The 23,019-nt window shown below is 43.7% G+C and overlaps 1 protein-coding gene and 1 pseudogene across 1 annotated transcript; both read left to right on the top strand.

Moving 5' to 3' along the window:
• Positions 1-16,570: 16,570 nt before the first annotated feature.
• Positions 16,571-17,439, top strand: ZNF80 (zinc finger protein 80). Its single transcript, XM_054482785.1, is given in 2 exon segments — positions 16,571-16,877; positions 16,880-17,439. Coding segments are annotated over 2 exon segments (819 nt in total). The 5' UTR covers positions 16,571-16,618.
• Positions 17,440-20,667: 3,228 nt separating this feature from the next.
• LOC129033793 (atos homolog protein B-like) lies at positions 20,668-22,287 on the top strand (annotated as a pseudogene).
• Positions 22,288-23,019: the final 732 nt, after the last annotated feature.

Below are 23,019 nucleotides of genomic sequence, written 5' to 3'. Positions count from 1 at the left end.
AGTGAAACCCCGTCTCTACTAAAAATACAAAAAATTAGCCGGGCGTGGTGGCGGGCGCCTGTAGTCCCAGCTACTTGGGAGGCTGAGGCAGGAGAATGGCCTGAACCCAGGAGGCGGGGCTTGCAGTGAGCCGAGATTGTGCCACTGCACTCCAGCCTGGGCAACAGCACGAGACTCCGTCTCAAAAAAAAAAAAAAAAAAAAAAAAATTTTAATTAGTATAACCACTATGGAGAATGGTTTGGAGATTTTTAAAAACCGAAAATAGAACTTTCATATGATCCAGCAATCCCACTGCTAGGTTATACTCAAAAGAAAGGAGATCAGGATGTCAAAGAGATATTTGCACTCCCATGTTTATTGCAGCACTATTCACAATAGCCAAGATTTGGAAGCAACCTTAGTGTCTATCAACAGACAGATGGATAAAACAAATGTGGGGCTAAGGCTAGGGGATCACTTGAGCCCAGGAGTTCAAGACTAGCCCTGGCAACATAGCACGACCCTGTCTCTTCAAATTAGCTGGCCATGGTCGTATGCACCTCTAGTCCCATCTACTCAAGAGGCTGAGGTGGAGGAACACCTGAGCCCAGGAGGTCAAGGCTGCAGTAGTCCTTTATCACACCACTGCACTCCAGCCTGGGTGAGAGAGAAACACCCTGCCAAAAAATAAAAATAAAAAAAAAGGAAAGAAAATGTGGTACATATATAATGGGTACAATTCAGCCATTAAAAAATATAATAATGAGATTCTGTCATTTGCAACAACATGGATGTAACTGAAAGTCATTACATTAAATGAAACAAGCCAGGCACAGAAAGACAAACTTTCCATGTTCTCACTTATTTGTGGGAGCTAAAAATTAAAACAGTTGAATTTATGAAGACAGAGAGTAGAATGATGGTTACCAGAGGCTGGGAAGGGTAGCTGCAGATCAGGGGAGGAAATGGGCATGGTTAATGGGTACAAAAATATAATTAGATAGAATGAATAAGATCTAATATTTGATAGCACAACAGAGTGACTATAGTCAACAATTTATTGTACATTTAAAAATAACAAAGAGTATAACTGAATTGTTTGTAACACAAAGAAAGGATAAATGCTCAAGGTGATGCACACCTCATTTACCCTGATGTGATTATTATACATTGTATGCCTGTATCAAAATATCTCATGTACCCTGTAAATATATACACCCACTATGTACCCGTAAAAATTAAAAATTAAAAAGAGGGAGAGAGAACACCAGGTGGGATGCACAGCCATGGTGGTAGAGCACAAGGACTCAGGGCTCAGGAGGAAGAGCCCCTGAAAAGGAAATTCCTGCCTGTTTCAGGGTTAAATTCAAGGCCTCTGCCATTTAATGCATCTCACATGATATAGGGTGATTATAATTAAACTGCACATTGCATCAAAGGAATTGCCAATGGTAAGGTTGTGAGAAGACAACAATTAAAGATGAATTTGATTTGGCTGTAAAACACTACTAATTTCAGTCACTTACATAAACCACTAAACATTTAAGTATAAATACTGTAGCATAACAATAATTATACGCACAACTGGAAAATACAGTTGGAAATATATAATTAATTTAAAATGTCATAATAGTTAAAGGAGCTTTTCAGTATTTAGCCAAATTCCTTATACTGGATAGACAGTTACTAGTCTGAGCTAAGTCTGCTTGATTCTCTGTCATAACAAATTTAACAGCCCTAACACATTTCTTCGTGTCAATCAATCAACAAACACTGAGAACTTCCTTTGCACAACTGCTATGCTAGGCATTATGGTTGATATAAAGAAGAAAGTTTACTTATGGAGTTTATGATCTAGCTAGCTGTTATATACTTAAACAAAAATAATATAAAATAGAAAGAAATCTGTAAGAGTGAATGACAGGTACAGAAAAGCAAAGGCATATTTATAGGATAGTCATTTGTATCAGGTAAACAGAGAAAGAGGTAGTTTTGTGGATGAAGCAAGGATGTCTAATCTCAGAGCAAGCAGATATATCTAAATAATATAAAAGTAAATGTTGAGGTAGTAACAACCATTGGCATGCAGCCAATCCCTGTGTAGAGTCGTGATGGCAGTGTTAATCCACATATTCAGACTCACGTGCTCCTAGACAACACCTCAGAAACATGATGGGACATTCAGTCATGCCTAGACTGAATGTTTGAAAACATATTACAAAAAAAAAGTGGATGTAAATGGTGTTGTGGCTCAAGGGAAGCCACGACAAAATTTCAGTAAAAGACTTGTAACTTTCTCCCTAGTCCAGAAGGAGATCATGTCCACAGCTTGCAATCTTGGTCAGGCAGAGACAAGTGGTAAGCACAAATATTTGATCCTCCTATCAAAGTGGTTAAGGAGACCATGACTCTTATGGGGCAGCTAGAGGGCAAGGGGAAGCGTCAGGATCTGGTTCCACAATTACCCTGTCTGAAAACAGAAACTTTGCCTTACAGAATTGAAGTTACCCTTCCAGAGAATCTGGGAAAAGTCTTCAGAAAGGAAAGTGAGGCATGATGTGAGGTATGAGTAACTGAGAGCTTGTAGAATTCTACAAGGGGGAAAGAGGAGTCAAAATACAGATGTGACCTCCAGGGCTCTGTTTGGCTCTTAATAAGACATTACCCGCTCCCTTCTACTAACCCAAACCACCTCCTGCCTCACCACTACAATCTGCAGGGCTAAGCCCAGCATAGCCTCTATTTCTTTGTGTTTATGTGAACCAGCACCAAAAGTACAAGCCCCTTCGGTCAATGCTCAACACCTAGACCCCTCTTCTTTTATGGCTCTAATCTGACCCAATTTCTCACCCTCCCAGCTCTCTACTACTCCAAATTCTCTCTGTTCCAGCCTCTGAGTCTCAAGGCTTGCCATCAGCAAAGTCTCTTTTATCTTTAAACTTTTCTTTGAATCACTGGTTTTCAAAGTTTGGGCCGGAATCAGCAGCATCACATCATTTGAGAATTTGTTAGTTCTCCCTTCGCTACCATCTGGAGTTATTTTATGTCAATTTGTTTAGAAATAAAAAACAATATAGACAAAAATCATAGAGACATCCAGAGAAGTGAGTGATTACTTATCTAAGGAACACCACATCATTGTCATCTGTGAACTTTACACCATTTCTACTCCAAGTGGAGTCATGAACCAGTGCCAGTACCCAAGCTGTCTGTTACTAGTCTACAGGAAGACAAGTACGGAAATTGGAAATAAACGTTTAGCAACATATAGCAAATTGACTGTGATTTTAAGTCTTATTAATACAATAATAATTTTTAATGGAGCCTGAAAAAAAATGCGGGGCAAATTCTCAGGCCCCATCTCGGACCTACTTACTGAATGTGAATCTCTGTGAAGAGGGGCCCAGTGATCAACATTGTAACAAGCCCTCCAGGAGATTATTAGTTGCTAACCCGCATCTGCAAGGATTCTCCTTCCAAGATCTTCAAGCAACAGCCTGTGCTCCTGGCTTGATCACTACACTGACCCACCTCCCTTCTTGCATAGCAAGTAAAATACCACCCCCGCCGATAAAAAACAATAAAATAAAATATCCCAGCCTAAAATAGCAAAACAACCACCTTTTCTACCTCTTATCTTCACCTCTCACTTCCAATACCCACCCCCTTCTCTCTCTCTCTCTCTCTCACACACACACACAACCCCTGAATTATCCAGTCTGAATTTCTTAGAACTAATTCTCTTTTCTTTTACCCTAAAACAATGATCTCCATATCTTTTTTTAGTTCACATTTCATAAGTTAAAAAAATTAAACAGACTTGTCAAATATGTATATTTATATGAGATATGTACATATATGGCTGTAATATACTCTATATATTATAAAACAAAAACTAAGACTAGAAAAAATAAAATATTTGGTTAAAAAATTGTTAAATAAAAAATGAGGAATCATCTTTATGCATCCCAATGATTCATATCATGCAAATTACTTTGGGGACGTTAGCTTTGAAGGAATCAAGAAATTGCAGGGTCAGGCCAGGCGCGGTGGCTCACGCCTGTAATCCCAGCACTTTAGGAGGCTGAGGCAGGTGGATCACCTGAGGTCAGGAGTTCAAGACCAGTCTGGCCAACATGGTGAAACCCCTCTACTAAAAACACAAAAATTAGCCAGGCACAGTGGCGAGTGCCTGTAATCCCAGCTACTTGGAAGGCTGAGGCAGGAGAATCACTTGAACCCGGGCAGCAGAGGTTGCAGTGAGCCGAGACCACACCATTGCACTCCAGCCTGGGCAACAACAGTGAAATTCCATCTTAAAAAAAAAAAGAAAAGAAAGTGCAGGGTCAAGTTTCCACTACAAGTTTCTAGACCTACTACGTAGGCAGCACCAGAGATACAGGGGTCCTCTGACTAGGTGTCCAAGTAAATATTTAAAGACCGAATCACTGAGAAAAATTCCTGGCTTGAAACATTAGTGAATGTTAGTGGTGTAAACACTCCCACTGTGGCCGCTTTCAAGCTGCCAACCTGATGCTGCTGAGCTTGGGAAGAGATGTGCACGACTGTCTCTCACACGCCAGCGCAAGTCAGTTCCAGCACTGGATTCTTGTGCCCACACTTTCCTGATTAAGGCCTATTTTTCAGTTAATTCCCTTTTTTCTAGGGAACTGGTTTTCTAATTAAGCATTTTCTAATTAACTTGCTCTTTTTTAATTTCTCAAAGTCCCTGCTATGGTGGAGTGGATCCTTAGTCTCTCTGGCTTCAGCAGGGGTCTCCAGGTCTGACAGAACAGCTGGACAGGTCTGGGAGCCAGTTGTTCCCCTGGGATTTGTCCACCTGTCAGGGGAGAGGAGAGAGATGGAGAGAGAAAGAGTGACAGCAATACCTTGAAAATCCTCATCACCTGGCCCTGTGTCAACGGCAGGGGCTAATGCAAACGCACCCAACCTATACAAAGAGGAGCTGGGATTTAGGTCCCTCCAAAGCCCAGGTTCTTTAACTCCAGCAGCATCTGCCTACCCGCCTCCCTGTCCCCCTCCCCACATGCAAATCCCAAACCTGACAGTAGTGAGTATGTAGGAGCCCTTTAACTTTTAGAGCTAAGTCAACCTAAAAAAAATTAGTTAACATGACCAGTTACTAATGTGAATTGAGCAATTGCTAGGTAACAGGCACAGTTCCAAGTGCTTTGTAAAGCACATACTATGAATATTCCCATTTTGCAGATGAGGAAATGGGTTTGGAAAGGTTAGACAACTTGCTCTAGGTGACAGAGCTAGTGAGAGGCAAAATTTGGATTTGAACCCACTTAGGCTGACTCCAGAACCCATTTTCCTCGTGTCTCATGTTCTACTGCCTGTCTGTACTATCTGATGTCTTCAGGGTGTCTTATACTGAGGTGGGCTCTGTCTGGAGTAGAAAACCTCAGAGAAGTGTGTCCCTATCCTCAAGATGCTTCCAGAAAGCTTATAGGCTCCTTAGGAAAATAAGACTAATGCAAATGAAGTAATTAGGAAAATCTTAGCAGACAGCCTGTAATTAGCTGTAATGTGATATCCCCCACGGCTAAGAAAAGTGCTTCCTAGTGAAGGCCATGAGACCTAACCCCTGCCTCCAGAGCTATAATCACTCTTCTAGAAAATCAGAATCTAGGTCAGACAGGGCCCTCGGCCTGCAATCTGGTACCACAATTCTCTCTCCCAAGGAATCCCCTCTGACCAAATGGCATATCCACAAAATAGCTATATAAAATGCATCATATGCACAGTTTTTTTCCAGTGTTTTTTTCAAACTAATGAGAAAATATTTTAAAACCTGTTTAAAAAATTCTGGTTCTCAAGTACCACAAAAACCCTAAGTGTGGGCTCTGGTTTTTCACCCCATCTTCTCTGTTGAGTGGTATCAATTATTCGAGTTTGCCCACTGCAGTCCATTCTAAACCAACAAGGTGATGGAAAACTAGATCCATAGGGCAAGAGAAACTTCAGAGTTCCAAACTTGTTCCCACTCCTATCTCTGGAACAAACTACCCAAAAATATAGTGACTTAACACAGTAAACATTTTATTTTTTATTATCTTTCAGAATTCCTGTGAGTGACAAGTTCTCAGCTGGGTGAGTGTGTTAGTTTGCTAGGGCTGCATAACAAAGTACTACAGATTACAAAGTAAAGTAACATAAACAACAGAAATATTTTTTCTTATAGTTCTGGAGGCCAGAAGTCCAAGACCAAGTTGGCAGCAGGGTTGATGTCTTCTGAGGCCTCTCTCCTTGGCTTGTAGGTGCCACTTTTCCATGTGTCTCCACATGCCCTCTGTGTGTGTCTGTGTCCTAACCTCCTCTTCTTACAAGGACACCAGTCATATTGGATTTGGGCCCACCCATATGACCTAATTTTACCTTAATGACCTCTTTAAAGCTCTGTCTCCAAATAGTCACATTATGAAGTGATAGGGGCTAGGATTTCGACATATGAATTTTGGGGAGGATATAATTTGGGTCATAATAGTGAGTTTTTTGCTCCTTGTGGCATCCACTGATGCCATTCAGTGGGACTCAGTGGGCTAGTCTGGAGGGTCCAAAATGGCTTCAGTCACATCTGTACCTTGGTGGGGATGGCTGGAAGGCTGAACTCAGCTACAACTGTTGACTAGAGAGTCTTCACATGGACTCTTCATCCTGGGTATCTCAAAGTAGTCAGATAGTTTACGTGGCAGTTCATGTCCCAAGAAAACTGGGCATGACCTTTTATGACCTAGCCTCAGAAAGCACATAGCACCACTTCACATAGCACCATGCTTGATTGGTCTAGCTAGTCATGGATCTTCTCAGATTCAAGGTGAGGAAACATGGACCACATCTCTCAATGGAAAGAGTCTCAAAAAATTTTCAGTCATATTTTAGATTGACACAGCTGTTTACAGTTTAGCCATATCATCCATGAATTTCCTGCCACTCGGTCAACTCAACTCAGATGAAAGGAGCTCAATGAACACTATACTTATTCTCAACCCTCTGGGTTCCTCTCTGCTTCTTGAGGGCTGGTGGTGGAAGTGGCTCACGTTTATAAGAATCAAATGGTCCTTTTCAGGCCTCAACTGCAGTCTGACCTCATGAATCCTTCAGATTCTTTCCTAGTGGTCCAAACACTCCTACTTTGTCATTGTGGATTCTTCCTCACTAACTTGGCTGCTACAAGTCATTCTGAACTCTTTGTTTTATCTCTACCACTATCTCCAACATGCAATTACCAAGCCCTTAAATTTCTGAAGTCTTTCCTTTCTCCCACAAGTCCAATGTTCTAGGCCAAATGGAAGATTTCACAATCTCTCGGAACTGCAATTGCCTCCCTATAACACTTGGGGTGATCCACCTAAAAATCAAATCTGAACCTGTTGTTAGTCACTTAAGCCATGTCTGTAGTTTCCCTAAATCCAAAACGTGGAGTCCAAATAGTCTTGGTGCTCTATCTAGTACTCAAGGTCCTGCAAACACATAGACTCTACCCATACCTTCAGTCTCATCTCTTTTCATTCACTCTTGCACTTTATACATCTGTCACCACAAATTGGTCATTTTTTTTCTTTTGATATTTGGTTGAAGCAAGCCAGGTGTTATCAAAAAGTTTTCTGTTCTATTAAGTTGCTGTTTTCCCAGTCCTTGGCTAAAGATGTCATTTTCTTGGCGCTTCTTTTGTCTCTGCCTATTGGTGATCCCACGTTACAGGTTTCTCCAACACCCTGAAGTTCAGGAAAGATTAGAGGCAAAAAGAAAACCTAAGGAGCTCCCCACTATGTTGTTCCTCAAGCCCTGAGGTTCTAGGGCAGCTCACTTTTTTCCATCCGCCTCTGACAGTCTTCTTCTGTTTATTGTGTTATGTCTGAAATTTTTTATTTGTAAGAGGCAGAACTAGTAAGAAATGCAGCTACTTAATCTTGGCCAGAACTGGAATCTATCAATTAAGCTTTAATGAATAAATGAAAGAACTGTTTGAGAAATACAGGACCAAACCAGTTGGGTATTTTTGAAGAATGTATACTCTTCTGTTATGGACAATGTTAAAGAGGGAGTTTCTTAGGGAAGCCCTGCTCTGGAGTTTTGGGATAGACTCTGAATGTCAGAGTGATGAAGAGTTATTCTCTATCAGCTCTGGGGCAGGAGTTTCAAATTGTGAAGCACAATAAAAACCTATAGAATTGGGCACTGTTTTATGAAGAGTCTGTGGAGAGAGAGTGGGCTGGTGTATTAGTCCATTCTCACACTTCTGTAAAGAAATTCCTGAGACTGGGTAATTTATTTTATTTATTTATATATTTATTTATTTATTTTGAGATGAGTCTCACTCTGTCATCCAGGCTGGAGTGTAATGGTGTGATCTTGGCTCACTGAAACCTCCACCTCCTGGGTTCAAGCAATCCTCCCACCTCAGCCTCCCAAGTAGCTAGAATTACAAACATGCACCACCATGCCCAGCTAAGCTTTTTGGTATTTTTAGTAGAGACAGGGTTTCACGATGGTGGCCTGGCTGGTCTCAAACTCCTGACCTCAAGTGATCTGCCTCGGCCTCCCAAAGTGCTGAGATTACAGACATAAGTCACTAAACCTGGCCATGGGTAATTTATTTTTAAAAAGAGGTTTGATTGGCTTATGTTTCCACAAGCTGTACAGGAAGCATGGCAGCATCTTCTTCTGGGGGGTTATCAGGGAGCTTTTACTCATGGCAGAAGGCAAAGCTGGAGCAGGCATCTTCACGTGACCAAAACAGGAGAGACAGAGAGTGAGAAGGGAGGTGCCACACACTTTTAAATAACCAGATCTTGTGAAAACTCTATCATGAGAATAGCACCAAAGGGATGGTGCTAAACCATTAATGAAGGATCTATCCCCATGATCCAATCACCTCCCCCCAGACCCCTCCTCCAACATTGGGGATTACAATTGAACATGAGATATGGGTGCACAGATCCAAACCATATCATTCTACCCCCTGGCTCCTCCCAATCTTATGTCCTTACATTGTAAAATACAACCATCGTTTCTCAACAGTCTCCAAAGTCTTAACTCATTTCAGCATTAATGCAAAAGTCCAAAGTCCAAAGTCTTATCTGAGACAAGGCTAGTCCCTTCTGCCTAGGAACCTGTAGAATTAAAAACAAGTTAGTTACTTCTAAGATACAAGCATTGGGTAAATATTCCCATTACAAAAGGGAGAAATTGGTCAAAAGAAATGGCATATAAGCTCCATGCAAGTCTGAAACCCAGCAGGACAGTCATTAAGTCTTAAAGCTCCAAAATAATCTTCATTGACTCCACGTCTCACTTCCAGGGCACACTGATGCAAAGGTGGATTCCCAAGGACTTGGGCAGCTCTGCCCCTTAGGCTTTGCAGGGTACAGCACCCTGGCTGCTTTCACGGGCTGGTGTTGAGTGCCTGCAGCTTTTCTAGGCACACAGTGCAAGCTGTCATTGTATCTACCATTCCAGGGTCTGGAGGACAGTGGTGCTCTTCTCATACCTACATTAGGCAGTCCCCAGTGTGGATTCTGTGTGGAGGCTCCAACCCCACACTTCCTCTACACATTGCCCTAGTAGAGGTCCTCCATGAGGTCTTCACCCTTGCAACAGGTTTCTGCCTGGACAGCTTTTCCATACATCCTCTGAAATCTAGACAGAAGATCCCAAGCCTCAACTCTTGCACTCTGTGTACCTGCAAGCTTAACACTACATGGAAGCCACCAAGGCTTGTGGCTTGTGCCCTCTGAAGCAGCAGCCCAAGCTGCACCTGGGCACCTTTGAGTCACAGCTGGAGCTAGAGTAGCTGGGATGCAAGGAGCAGTGTCTGAAGGCTGCACAGGGAAGCACGGCCCTGGGCCTGGCTCATGAAACCATTTTTCCCTCCTATGCCTCTGGGCCTATGATGGGAGAGGCTGCCACAAAGGTCTCTGTAATGCCTTGGAGGCCTCTTTCCCATTGACTTGGCTATTAACATTTGGCTCTTCTTTACTTATGCAAATTTCTGCAGCCAGCTTGAATTCCTCCCCCAGAAAATGCGTTTTTCTTTTGTACCACATTGCCAGGCTGCAAATTTTCCAAACTTTTATGCTCTGCATCCCTTTTAAATATAAGCTCCAATTTCAAGTCATTTCTTTGCTCATGTGTATGAGTTTAAGCTGTTAGAAGCAGCCAGGTTATTTATTGCACACTTTGCTGCGTAGAAATTTCTTTGTTAAATACCCTAAATCATCACTCTCAAGTTCAAAGTTCCACAGATCCCTAGAACAGGGGCACAATGCTGCCAGGTTCCTTGCTAATGCATAACAAATGTGACTTTTGTTCAAGTTCCCAATAAGTTCCTCATTTCCATCTGAGACTTTCTCAGCCTGGATATCATTGTCCATATCACTATCAGCATTTTGGTCACAACAACTTAACAGGTCTCTAGAAACTTCCAAATTTTTTCTTATCTTCCTGTCTTCTGAGCCCTCCACACTCCTCCAACCTCTGCCCATTACCCAGATCCAAAGTCGCTTCCAAATTTTCAGGTATCTTTATAGCAATGCCCCACTCCTCAATACCAATTTTCTATATCAGTCCATTCTTATCCTGCTATACAGAAATACCTGAGACTGGGTAATTTATAAACAAAAGAGGTTAAATTGGCTCATGGTTCCACTGGCTGTACAGGAAGCATGGCAGCATCTGCTTCTGGGGGAGGTATCAAGGAGCTTTTACTCATGGTGGAAGGCAAAGCTGGAGCATACATCTTCACGTGGCCAGAGCAGGGGAAAGAAAGAGCAAGAGGGGAGGTGCTACACACTTCTAAACAAGTAGATCTCATTAGAACTCTATCAGGAGAAGAGCACTAAAAGGAGAGGGCTAAGCCATTCATGAAGGATCCACCCCCATGATCAAATCATCTCCTACTAGGCCCCATCTCCAACACTGGGGATTACAAATGAACATGAGATTTGAGAGGGGACACAAATCCAAACCATATCAGCTGGGATAAATCAAGCTGTCTTATATAAGGCAAATTCCAGAAAGCAGCACCACAGTAATCAGTCTTAACTCTACCCAAGATGAAAAGATATTAGGATATCCCCCAGATGAGCTCCGTTTACTCCCCTTGTGGAAGAAAGGCCAAAAAGTCTTCAGAGAGACAGCTGAAGTTCTCAAATAGTAACAGCCACACCTGTCTAGACATTAATAGAATAATCTTCAAATTGACCACTTTGAACAGCATCATGGAGGAGATGTTAATTGGATAAGAAAACAAGAAGCTATGGAAAAGGCTAGGACACCCAGAATGGGAAGGCATGGCTTGGGAGATATCCTGCTTAGACTTTCATGTGGACTATATTTATTGTTCCTTATTCCACATCTTAATCCATGCTCTATGGCTGGAGTGGCTTATTAGGAAGGATGGAAATGAGAGGAGTTAGTTAATGAGCTCTTAGAGACAGCATGATCATCCATTTCTAGATAATCAAAGACTGATAAGACTGGACCTGACATTTTAGCAAAGGACCTAAGAGTTTTGAGGTGGGAAATTCTAAGATATATTGAATTAAAATGGAACATGGTGGTTCATCTGAAATTTGCCCTTTAAATCTCAAATTGAAGTTATAAATGTAACTGCTCTGTGAATTCACAAATTCTGCTTCTGACAACATGTTCTCTTTACTATGGGGTCGTCTACCTTGAGATTTATTAATTTATCATACCTGGGCCTACACAGCCTCTCTCCTATAGTCTTACTGCAGACTAATTGAGACCTAAATGTGGCAAGGAGAAAATCCCCAGATGTGGAGAATCTGGTCTTATCCCTCATTTTCCAGGTGAAGAAACTCAATGATGAAGTAATTTTCCCAAGGTTATTCAACAAGTAAGTCCCATCTTAAGCCTAAGCTTCTCCACTTTGAATTTACCAACCTTCTAGATCAAGAAACAATAAATATTTCTGTTTCCTATTTCTGAACCTTTTCAGTGGGATATTACAGCATGAGATGGTGACATCTCATAACAACATTTGAAGGATTTGCTTCTGGTAATGGAAAACATGCTAATGAATATATATGTATATATACATATGTAATTGAGAACTCAGCAACTTGGTAGACAAGTAGAACAGACAAGAAGCACATGGGAAACCTCCAGTCATAAAGAGTATTTTCTGAGCAAAACAGAAACTCGTTCTTCCCCACAGCAACCACCATGTGGAGAGAACTTCGGAATCCACCTGGGCATCCAAGAGGCAGTTGTTGAGTTTATCTACAGTGTCTCTAGGACCCTAGGGCATCTCACACAAGCAGAAAAGGGGGAGAAGCAGGTCCTAAAACTGTGGCTGCAGGAACAATTTGCTTTTGCATTTGAAGTGGACTGCTCCCTTACCAGGCAGAAACAGAGCTGTCTCACACAAAGAAGGAGTTGGTTCACAAAAGAGATAATTAATAAATGAGCTGTGCTGGGTTTTGTGTTTTGATTGTTGTTTCTTGGGCTTAATACTCTTTGAAGCAATAAGCAATGGTGAAAGAATTCTATGTGGACAGGTCATTCTCATCTTTGGCCCCACTCCTCTTCATTGGTTGAACGGTATAAAACACCTTTATCTGAGGGTTATAAAAGGAATCAAATTAGACAAAATATGGATTTGCTCATTGGCCACATGCAAGGCACAGTATTTCTTACTTTGAGAGATGTAAAGATGAGTTCAATGGGAATTCTGCTCTTGAGAACTTACTGTTTGATGACAGAGTCAGGTTGCACAAATAGTTAGCTGTATCACCAGGAAGAAAGTCATGGCATGAGATAAAGGATAAAGGACTAGGAAGATACAAGGGAGAATGTATTTCTAACATGAAGAATCATGGCCAGGCACGGTGGCTCATGCCTGTAATCCCAGCACTTTACAAGGCCAAGGTGGGTGGATCACCTGAGCTCAGGAGTTCAAGACCAGCCTGACCAACATGGTGAAACCCCGTCTCTACTAAAAATACAAAAACTAGCCGGGCATGGTGGCATGCACCTGTAGTCCCAGCTACTCAGGAGGCTGAGAGAGGAGAATCACTTGAACCCAGGAGGCAGAGGTTGCAGTGAACCGAGATCATACCACTGTACTCCAGCCTGGGTGACAGAGAGAGACTTCATCTCAAAAAAAAAAAAAAAAAAAGAATCAAGGAGAATCCATGTTTTTAGAGACAAGAACATTTTAGTTGGGCCTATCCTAATGACCTCATTTTAACTTGATCATGTGCAAAGATTCTGTTTCCGAATAAGGTCACATGCTCATGTACTGGAGGTTAGGACTTCATCCTTTTGGGGGGATCAATTCAACCCAAAGTGGTAAGTATGTATATCTTGTAGAAATGTGACACCATGTTCTAAAGGGATATACTATTGGAGTCATAGGGTAAGGCCACAATTGTGTGAATGAAGGTGGATTCTCCACTGAAGGAAGAAGATAGTATACGGATTAGGCATCTTTGTAAAATATGGAAACAGAAAATGGGGAATACAGGCCTGGATTGGGGTTAGTTCCTCTGTCTGGACTTTGACTTGGGCCTAGACACTGTGGAATTGAGACATGTGTGAGGTGTTTCTGGGTGGTAGAGAAAACCTGGCCTCTTCCTAAAATGGAGGTGAAGAGAATGGGCTCTGAGCAGAAGGCAGCTGTATGGAGGCCAGCTGAATGGACTGGGAACTGAGGACTCCAAGAACAGCCCTACCTAGTAGCCAGTTGTTATTCTTTATATGAAAGTCCCTCTGTGATCCCCAGCCCTAAGAAAAGTCTTGTTAAAGCCACAGTTTGGTCTAACACTATAGAGAGTTTATGTTCATGCCTGGATTACAGTGGTAAGGGGAGGTCCATGGGTGTGTCCAAGGACCAAGAATTGCAGGTGACAGTCTATAGTCACATTGGTTAAGTCATCCACAGGATCCTTTGTGAGAAACCCCCTGAGAATTTCCAGAGAGCAGACTCTGGGCATTGTTACTGATATGACCTAATTTGTACCAACTTTTTGCTGAGATAGTCACATTACTTACAAGCTTTGCTACTGACAGCTCAAATGAGAGAAATTTCTTTATCATTTTTAGGAGCTGTTTTATATCATTAAAACCATAGGCTGAAAGATAAATCATTAAAGAAAAAAATAGACATTTCCAAGAAACAAAACTAACCCATTTTGTAACCGCCCACATGATCATGTTTAGATCACATGTATTTAGTGATCAGCTTTCTTTAACTCTTTTTTTTTTTCTCAAGACAGAGTCTTTCTCTGTTGCCCAGGCTGGAGTGCAGTGGCACCATCTTGGCTCACTGCAACCTCCGACTCCCTGATTCAAGTAATTCTCCTGCCTCACCCTCCTGAATAGCTGGGATTACAGGCACGTACCACCACGCCCAGCTAATTTTTGTATTTTTAGGAGAGATTGGGTTTCGCCATGTTGGCCAGGCTGGTCTCAAACTTCTGACCTCGTGAACCGCCTGCCTTGGCCTCCCAAAGCGCTAGAATTACAGGCGTGAGCCACCGCGCCCAGCTCTTTAACTCTTAAAAATGAGTACAAGAGAGACCAGGAATGACACTTTGAGAACCACTGCTGCACCATCAAATGTGCATCAAATGACCAGGAATGACACTTTGAGAACCACGCTGCACCATCAAATGTGCATCAAATGACCAGGAATGACACTTTGAGAACCACGCTGCACCATCGAATGTGCAGCGTCCTGAGAATGATGAAGGCACTGTCCCTGGCAAGATAGTTCAGAACCGATTCAGAAGAGCTCATGCATAGCAGCCTAAGTCATTGCCATCCACTATTGCCTCCCATCTTGGGGAGAGTCTTGCTGTCTGGATAACACAGCCGAGCCTTCTGCCTTGTATTGTGACTGTACTGACTTGTTCCAAATACTTTGGGTGAGAAAACTCTGTTGGATTTTTCAGTTACATGTCTGCCTGCTCTTTTATTTCTCTGACCTCAATATTTATATTTCATAAAAGTAATTAAGCTGGTGATACCAGTAAAATTTCACACTACACACATTCTTAGTTATGAAACATTAGAAGAATTTTTTTAATCAGCAAAATGAAAATGGCATTTGATAGCACCTCTTCTGTTCAATATAGTAGATAGAGGTTCTGGCCAGCACAGAAGAGAGAAAAATAAAACAAAGTATAAGTATTCGCTAAAAGTCAACCTGCCAGGCCACCTCACTGGGAGAACTGCAATATCAGCATCTTTGGGTCTCTCTTCTTGAGCTGATTAGATTCTGAGAGAGGAACATTCCAAACAGCTGCTACGAAGAGCAAAAAGGGGTGGAGTGAGGGGTCCATATGTCAGTGACCATCAGTTCTCTTCTTCAGTATTTGCCAGAACTTTCCAATTTGCCTCTCATTCCCTGGTTCCACGATCCTCTCTTCACTTTAAAAACCAGCTGCATTTTGGGAAGGGGAGGGCAGTGGATCAGGGTCTTGCTCAAAGCTCAAGCCACTGCCACCAATCTCCATATGATGGCTTCCACTCCTCACCAGCTCCGGAGCGATTTGGTACTGTTGCACCCTTCATTTTTGAGGATTCTGCAACATAAACTGTGATGCTTCCCTGGCTCCCCTGGGAGAAGTACTGGACGGCAGCAGTCCCGGGCAGCTGAACAATGTTGTATTCTGTGTAGCGGCCGTCCTCTTTCCTGAACTCTCTCCAGGTGTTTGCTAATGCGAGCATTCTGGAACACATTTCCTGGTACATGTGGGAAAGCTTTGTTTTGGGAAGACCTTTAGGACATAGGACCAAACTTTTCCAAAGTGATTTTACTAATTACAGAACCATCCACAACATAAAAGAGATCCTGAATTTCCATGTCTTCTCCACACTGAGTATTTTGACTGGATTGACTTTAATGCCCAGCCCCTTGGTACAGTTTATCGTGGGGTCAGCGGGTAAAATTAAGTGATAAGTGGGACACACTCTCTCCACACCCTGTATGAACAAGTTCCTTACATGCATGTTCTCATGTGCATGTTTGTGTGCAAGCTTGCAGGTCCCCCCGACCCAACCGGCATCAACTTCCATTTAGAATAATTGAGGGTTAAATTCCCAGGAATTAAAAAATGAAACTGAGGCCTCTGAGACTTGTAGTTCGGCTGGCGGAGGCTGCACGCGGCTCTCTCGTATCTGTAGTCGGAAATACTCTCTGCTCATGCAGATGCGGGTGTCACGTGGCTTTTATCTTGCTCCATTGCAGCGACATCCGAGGCAGTGGTGCAGGACATGTCCATGATCTTAACCTGGAAGAAGTGGGAGCAGCTGGACCAGCCCCAGAGGACCCTGTACTGGGAGGTGATACCAGAGATCTGCAGACCCCTCGTCACTGGGGCATGCAAACCAGAGTTGACCTACCAGCTGAAGCAGTGATAAAAGAGCAGAAGAGACCTTTGCCAAATCTGCTGTCCAGGTGACAAAGTAAAAGCCAAGGCCAGCCAGCCTTGTCCTAGGGAGCCTTGCTCCTAGAAAGACTAACTCAGGGAGCCAGAAGTTCCTCCAGGTTGAGGTGAGTGAGGGAAAGAGTGGTTGGAAATGCAGAAGGGCAATTGAGTCTGGCTACCGTCTCCCACACGGAGACCTTCAGGAGGAAGATGAGCCCTAAACGCGATGGGCTGGGGACAGGTGATGGTCTTCACTCACAGGTTTTACAGGAGCAGGTCTCCACCGGAGACAATCTCCATGAATGTGACTCCCAGGGACCAAGTAAACACACTTTGGTTCGTGAGGGGAAGACCTACAAATGCAAGGAATGTGGGAACGTGTTTAACAAGAACAGCCTCCTTGTTCGACATCAGCAGATTCACACTGGGGTGAAGACTTATGAATGCCAGGAGTGTGGAAAAGCCTTTCGTGAAAGGTCGACTTCGTTCGACACATGAGGATTCACACAGGGGAGAAGCCCTGTAAGTGCGTGGAGTGCGGGAAGGTCTTCAACCGCAGGTCGCACCTCCTGTGCCACCACCAGATTCACACTGGAGAGAAGCCCTATGAGTGCAGCGAGTGTGGAAGGACCTTCAGCTATCACTCTGTCTTCATCCAGCATCGTATGACCCACACTGGAGAAAAACTCTTTGGGTGCAAAGAATGTGGAAAAACCTTTTACTACAACTCTTCCTTAACCCGGCACATGAAGATTCACACCAGAGAGAAGCCCTACAAGTGCAGTGAGTGTGGGAAGACCTTCACCTACCACTCTGTTTTCTTCCGACATAGTATGACCCACACTGCAGGAAAGCCCCACGAGTGTAAAGAATGTGGGAAAGGTTTTTACTACAGCTATTCCCTCACTCGACACACAAGGAATCACACTGGAGAGAAACCTTATGAGTGCTTTGAACGTAGAAAGGCCTTTGGCTACCACTCTGCTTTTGCTCAACAGAGTAAGATCCACTCTGGAGGAAAAAACCTTTGAGTGCAAATGATGTGGGAATTTGTGGGTTTTCTTTCTTTTTTTTTTTTTTCTTTGATACATAAGGAGCCACACTGAAGAGAAGCTCTCTGAATTCAGTGACAGTAGGAAAGCTGTGACCTGCAGCTCATCCTCACTTGGCGTTGAAGAATTCCTTCCAGAGATAAACTCCATGAGATATATGGGAAGGCATTTTGCAAGTGGGCCCACATCAGTCAATGTCACAGAACTTAAACTGGGAAAAGACATTTTGACAAAAACTAGTGAAGAAAGTCTTTTGGCCACAGGAAATATCTTCCTCAGCATCTGAGAATTTTTCCAAGAGGGAGATTTGTTGGTTATTGTGCACTTAAAAGAACCACCCACACCTCTCTCCATAGTTTATATCACTAAGCCACCCCAGGATTTTTTTTTTTTTAAGTAAGGAGGGAACTGTAAAAGAGAAAAAAAGAAATTCACGCACAGCTTCTGTCAGACTTCTCTGAAAGCCATGCCTATCAAAATTTTAATTCAGTTCTTTATTTAGATGCCTGAAAGGTACAAAAGCCTTGCCTCGTTATTTGTCCTTTATATGTATTCACTCCTGTCTACAGGAGAATTGTCCTCTGTAAAGATTGACTCCGTAAAGATTTATTGAATGCATTCTTTGTTCTAAAACATTGTACTCCTGAGGAATGTAAGTCTTTGTGAGAAATATGAACGCTTAAGTTATGGAATATGTGAAACTTGTAAGAATGTAGAATATAAAAATACTGCCATATAAAATCATTTCATATCTGAAGAGGTAAGTATCCACATTGAATGGGCATATTTTGCTACATCATTTAAGACTACTTAAGGCTTTAATTTAACAAAAAAAATTCTTCATGTGGTTTTGAACACCCAGTGCTCGATATACTTGTTTGGTTTGATTTATTTTCTCAGGGACGAGAGAATGATGGTGAAGCTGTGTTGCTTTCCCAAGTGAGCCTTGATTATTTCCTCTGTGCTGTCTCAGCTTCTTTGGCCTACTGTAAGAGGGGCTTCTCCAAGAGCATGTCACTAGTTTTCTAGAGGTTAAACAAGGGCTAAGACAAACAAAACAAAACACAGCTTATCTAATCTAATGAGAAACTCAGAAAAAAAGTTTTGATGAATACAATGTATTAAAATATAAAATATGTAGACGCTTTGACATGTTAATTCAATTCTAGAAATCTTCAGAAATGTTCTTATATTATGCAGAGATGTGCGTGCAAAGAATAATCGCTGCAGTTTTGTTTTTATCTGTGAAACGTTGAGAACAATCTAAATGTTTACCAGTAGGAAGTAAGTTATGGTACATCTGTTCTATGAAATACTGTGAAACAATAAGGTATCTCTGTACGTACTGATATCAAAACATCTCTAAGATACAGTATTTAGTAAAAGAGAAAGTTTCAGGAAATAAAACTACATCTAGAAGTATAAGCCTAAAACTGTTAATAGTGGTTTTCTGCAGGAAATGGGATGGACCAGGGTTATATGCAATGTTCAGTTTTTACTTTTATACTGAAGTATTGTTTATGTTTGAAAAATAAAAAGCATTTATTGTTTTTGCAATAAATGTTTAAAATATTTCAATAAAGATAGCATGTTGGAATAAAAGTGACTTCTATTATTTCTTAAAAAGCGTACATTTTACAGGGTTTTTTTTTTTAAGTCCTGGTCTTATTATGCCTTAAAAAAAATAACAGACCAAGGATCCAGAGCTACCTAATCACATTTAATAAATGATAATATAGTTTTTTTGTTTGCTTGTTTGTTTGTTTTTGAGATGGAGTCTCACTCTGTCACCCAGGCTGGAGTGCAGTGGCGCATCTCGGCTCACTGCAACCTCTGCCTCCTGGGTTCAAGTGATTCTCTTGCCTCAGCCTCCCAAGTAGCTGGGACTACAGGCGCTTGCCACCATGCCCAGCTAATTTTTTGTATTTTTAGTAGAAACAGGGTTTCACCGTGTTAGCCAGGATGGTCTCAATCTCCTGACTTCGTGATCCGCCCACCTCAGCCTCTCAAAATGCTTACAGGCGTGAGCCACTGCACCTGGCCGATAATAGTTTTAAAATGATGAGCCAGCATATATATAGTTGAATACATGTAAAAATGAGAGTTCAGCATAGGCTACTCTTCAGTGAACATTCATTTCCTTTAAACTGCTGGTAACATAACTGCTCTTTTGCAAGTGGTTAGGTTTTAGATGGCTGGTTTCTATTTCCCTGGATTTGATCACAAGAAAGCACCAAACTGGTGTTGATGACAATGTATTTTGTACACACATTTGCTAGCCACAGTTGATTTGTGTTTGCTACTGAATGAATGTGATCTGGTTAGCTTTGTGATATACGTTCGTGTTCCAAATGAAGAGAACTATAGCTGCGTTTTTCACAACATAATCGTGCCAGGCAGTCAGACCTGTTTTCCAGTAAAGAAAATGAGTTTGATATCTGCAGATCATATCTTACAGTTTGCTGTGTTCTCCCTCACAAAATATGTGAACATTTGTTAGCATCATTTCATTTAGGAATCATATACCATCAGAAATATTTTCCTTATTAGAAATAAACAGGGAGTGCAATTTTCATATAAATAAACCTGTAACCCACTGGTAAAACTCTGTTCACGCTTTTCAGTTGTCGTACTTGGCCCAAAAAGGTTGCACCACCATCTGGGGCAATTTTGTGAGCGTTATTCTCTTCTTTAGCAAGAGAAGTTGACAGCTGTGCCATGATATAAGTAGATTCTGTCCATTTGGGGTCAGTTCCTGGAAGTGGACTGTGAGTAAGATGACCTTATTGGCTTAGGAGGAGAAAATGTCACCTTGGGAAGATCTCTTTTCTGTGAGAGTCATTGAGTAGTCTCTCGTGTAAGTCTAGACTGAGCAGGCTTCACTGCCCTGGGAGAGATGAATGCAAGACCTTTGTTGTTTGCTGTGGTTTTGAAACTCTGCCTCTACTACCACCTCCTCAAGTGCAATGAGACTCACAGAACTACAGGGTCCTGCTGAGCCCAGGAGCTGCATGGAATGGTGGCAGTCACATTGCCAGTGCAGTGGGCATGAATCAGACTGCAAGCTAGGGGAACAAGGCATTAGTCAGGAAGAGGGGATGCACGGCTAGGCTTGAGCCCTCTTCATCCGGATGTCCCCAGACTCCCCAGCACAGGCCCAGCATAAAGGCAGTGTGGGGGTGACCCCCCTGACCCAAGGGGGGCTTCATGTGCCACATGCAGGCAGAGCTGTCTCCATCCTCAGAGCCAGAGGCTGGCCCTTCACAGCCTCCAGTCAGGCAGGGGGCCCTCCAGGGTGGCCTGCTCATGGGCTACAGCCCAGAAAGTGGGGGGGCGGGGGGCAGCGACATCCCCCAGGCTCTACCAGGCATCTATCTTTTCCCCTCCAGCTGGTGCCTCTGAGCCTCACAGGGCCCAGAAGGGACCAGCCCCACCCACTGAGGGTCCTCAGGAGCTGGAGAGAGGCCCTGGGCTGGGGGCCAGAGAGGGACTACCCCCTGAAGAACCATCTCCTGTAGGGCTATTGGGCCCAGGGGGACTGGAGCTGGGAGTAGGTGTGGCCAGCCACCGTTTCTCCCACCGTGGCCTCTGTGTTGCGGAACGGGGAAGTAGTGCCACCTCTTCTTGGACTTCAGGGGCCTGGAGTCCCCCCTGGCCCCAATCATATGCTTCCTGAAATACTTTGCAAACCAGAGACTGGGCTTCCCCAGATCCAGGGGGACAGGGGTCCCTGGGGGAGTCCCCAGGGCCAGCCCTCTGGGCCAGCTACACACGCTCGACACTGATTTGCAGTCTTGCACAAATAAGGGGTAAGAGCCCAGTGGCTGGGGTGGGCAATGGGGGGAGCCTCTGGCCTAGGAAGCCCCCTGACATTGACAGTGGGCACAGTCCCAAGCACACACGCCCAGCCCTGGACCTCCAGGCCCCTGCCCCACCAAGCAAAGGCTGCTTCTGCTGGAGAAGCCCCAAATGTCAGTTCTAAGGAAGAGGGGTCGGCCCTTTGGAGGTGCCAGGGAACCCTGGGCCACCCTACCGCTGCCAACAGTTCTGATGCTCAAACCACTCCCTTCTGGAGCCACCTGCTGCCTGGGCCCAAGGAGCCTGTTTTGGACCCAACAGACTGCAGTCCCATGGGGCGGAGGCTGACAGGTGCCCATCACCTGAAGCTGAGCCCACTTTGAAGCCTCTGGAAGGGGCCAGGCCTGCTGAGCCCCCTTAGTGCCTCCCCTGTTCCTACCTCTGCTGTCAGCTGTACCCTGCTGGGCAGCTTTGAGGAATCATTGCTGCAAGGATGCTTTGCACCATCTGGCCACATTGAGGGCTTCACAGCAGAGACTGGAGCTAGTGGGTCCTACTGCCCCCACCATGTCATACTGCCTGTCACTGTCACCTTCTTTGAGGTTTCTGAGCAAAATGCCCCCACCCACTTCCTGGGCTTTGTGGATCTGAACCCCCTGGGGAGGAAGAGTTACAGCGTGCCTAAAGTGGGCACCACGCAAGTAACATTTAACCCCAACCAAACTGTGGTGAAGATGTTCCTGGTGACTTTTGACTTCTTGGACATGGCTGCTGCCACATGCCCTTCCTGTGCCATTGCCTCTTTTTGGTGTCTGTGGGTGAGGAGAAAAATGCTAACCCCACCCACTGCCTCCTCTGCTACTCGCTGCACCTTGGGTTCCGGAGCTCCCGCTCAGGCCTCTTAAGCCTGAATGGAGATCTCTGCCGGCTTTTTTCCTGCTAGAGCCTGGAGCTGGACGCAGGGCTCCCCTACAAACTTCAGGCTGTGACTGGGGTCCCCTTAACCCACGTTATTCACCTTTGCCCTGATTGCCAGCCCTCTGAACCAATGCGGATCAATGAACTGCCCATCTTGCCCATCCCATAGATGGAGAGATGGCAAGAGACTCTTCAGGCTCGAGTTAAAGCTCTCACCATGCTAATGCCCAGATTGATTATTAGGGTATTTAAAGCTTCTGATCCTTACTACACCCTGCCCTACTTCGGGTCCTCCATGTGCCTGTCCCCTCCCTTGGGTCTCCCAGTCCATCTTAGGTAGTGGGGAGGAACCAGAGCCACCCTGAGGTTATCCCAAGTTCCCAGGCAAGTCATGCCAGCGTTGCCTCCTTGTCCTGAAAAAGAACCACTTATTATTTTATTTATTTTTAATTTATAATTTATTCAAATTGGATTGACTTAGTAACCTCCCACACCTGATCATTGGCATCACCCCTTTTCCTTTCCCACTCTCAGATATTGCTCCAACCTCAGGAGTTGAAGAGGCTTATGCAGGGGGCAGGAGGAGAACTGCTCTCCCTCAGCTGAGGGAAGAGGGGTTATTCCAGAGGGACTGAGTCAGTAGCCAAAGCCTCAGCTTGCCTTGTCCTTCCCCTAGTCCCTTCACTTCCCCTACCCTCTGACCTAGCTCTAAAAGCCAAATTATACATATGCCTGTGTGCGCAAGCTTGTCTTTGTGTGGTATGTGTGAGAAAGAGAGCGTGCATGTATGCACACACACAGAGGTTAACCACCCCTCACCTACAGTTCCAGACTCCAGTTGTC

This window comes from Pongo pygmaeus, chromosome 2, assembly GCF_028885625.2.
Source record: "Pongo pygmaeus isolate AG05252 chromosome 2, NHGRI_mPonPyg2-v2.0_pri, whole genome shotgun sequence".
Classification (NCBI taxonomy): Eukaryota; Metazoa; Chordata; class Mammalia; order Primates; family Hominidae; genus Pongo; species Pongo pygmaeus.
This window is presented reverse-complemented; position numbering and strand designations above follow the sequence as displayed.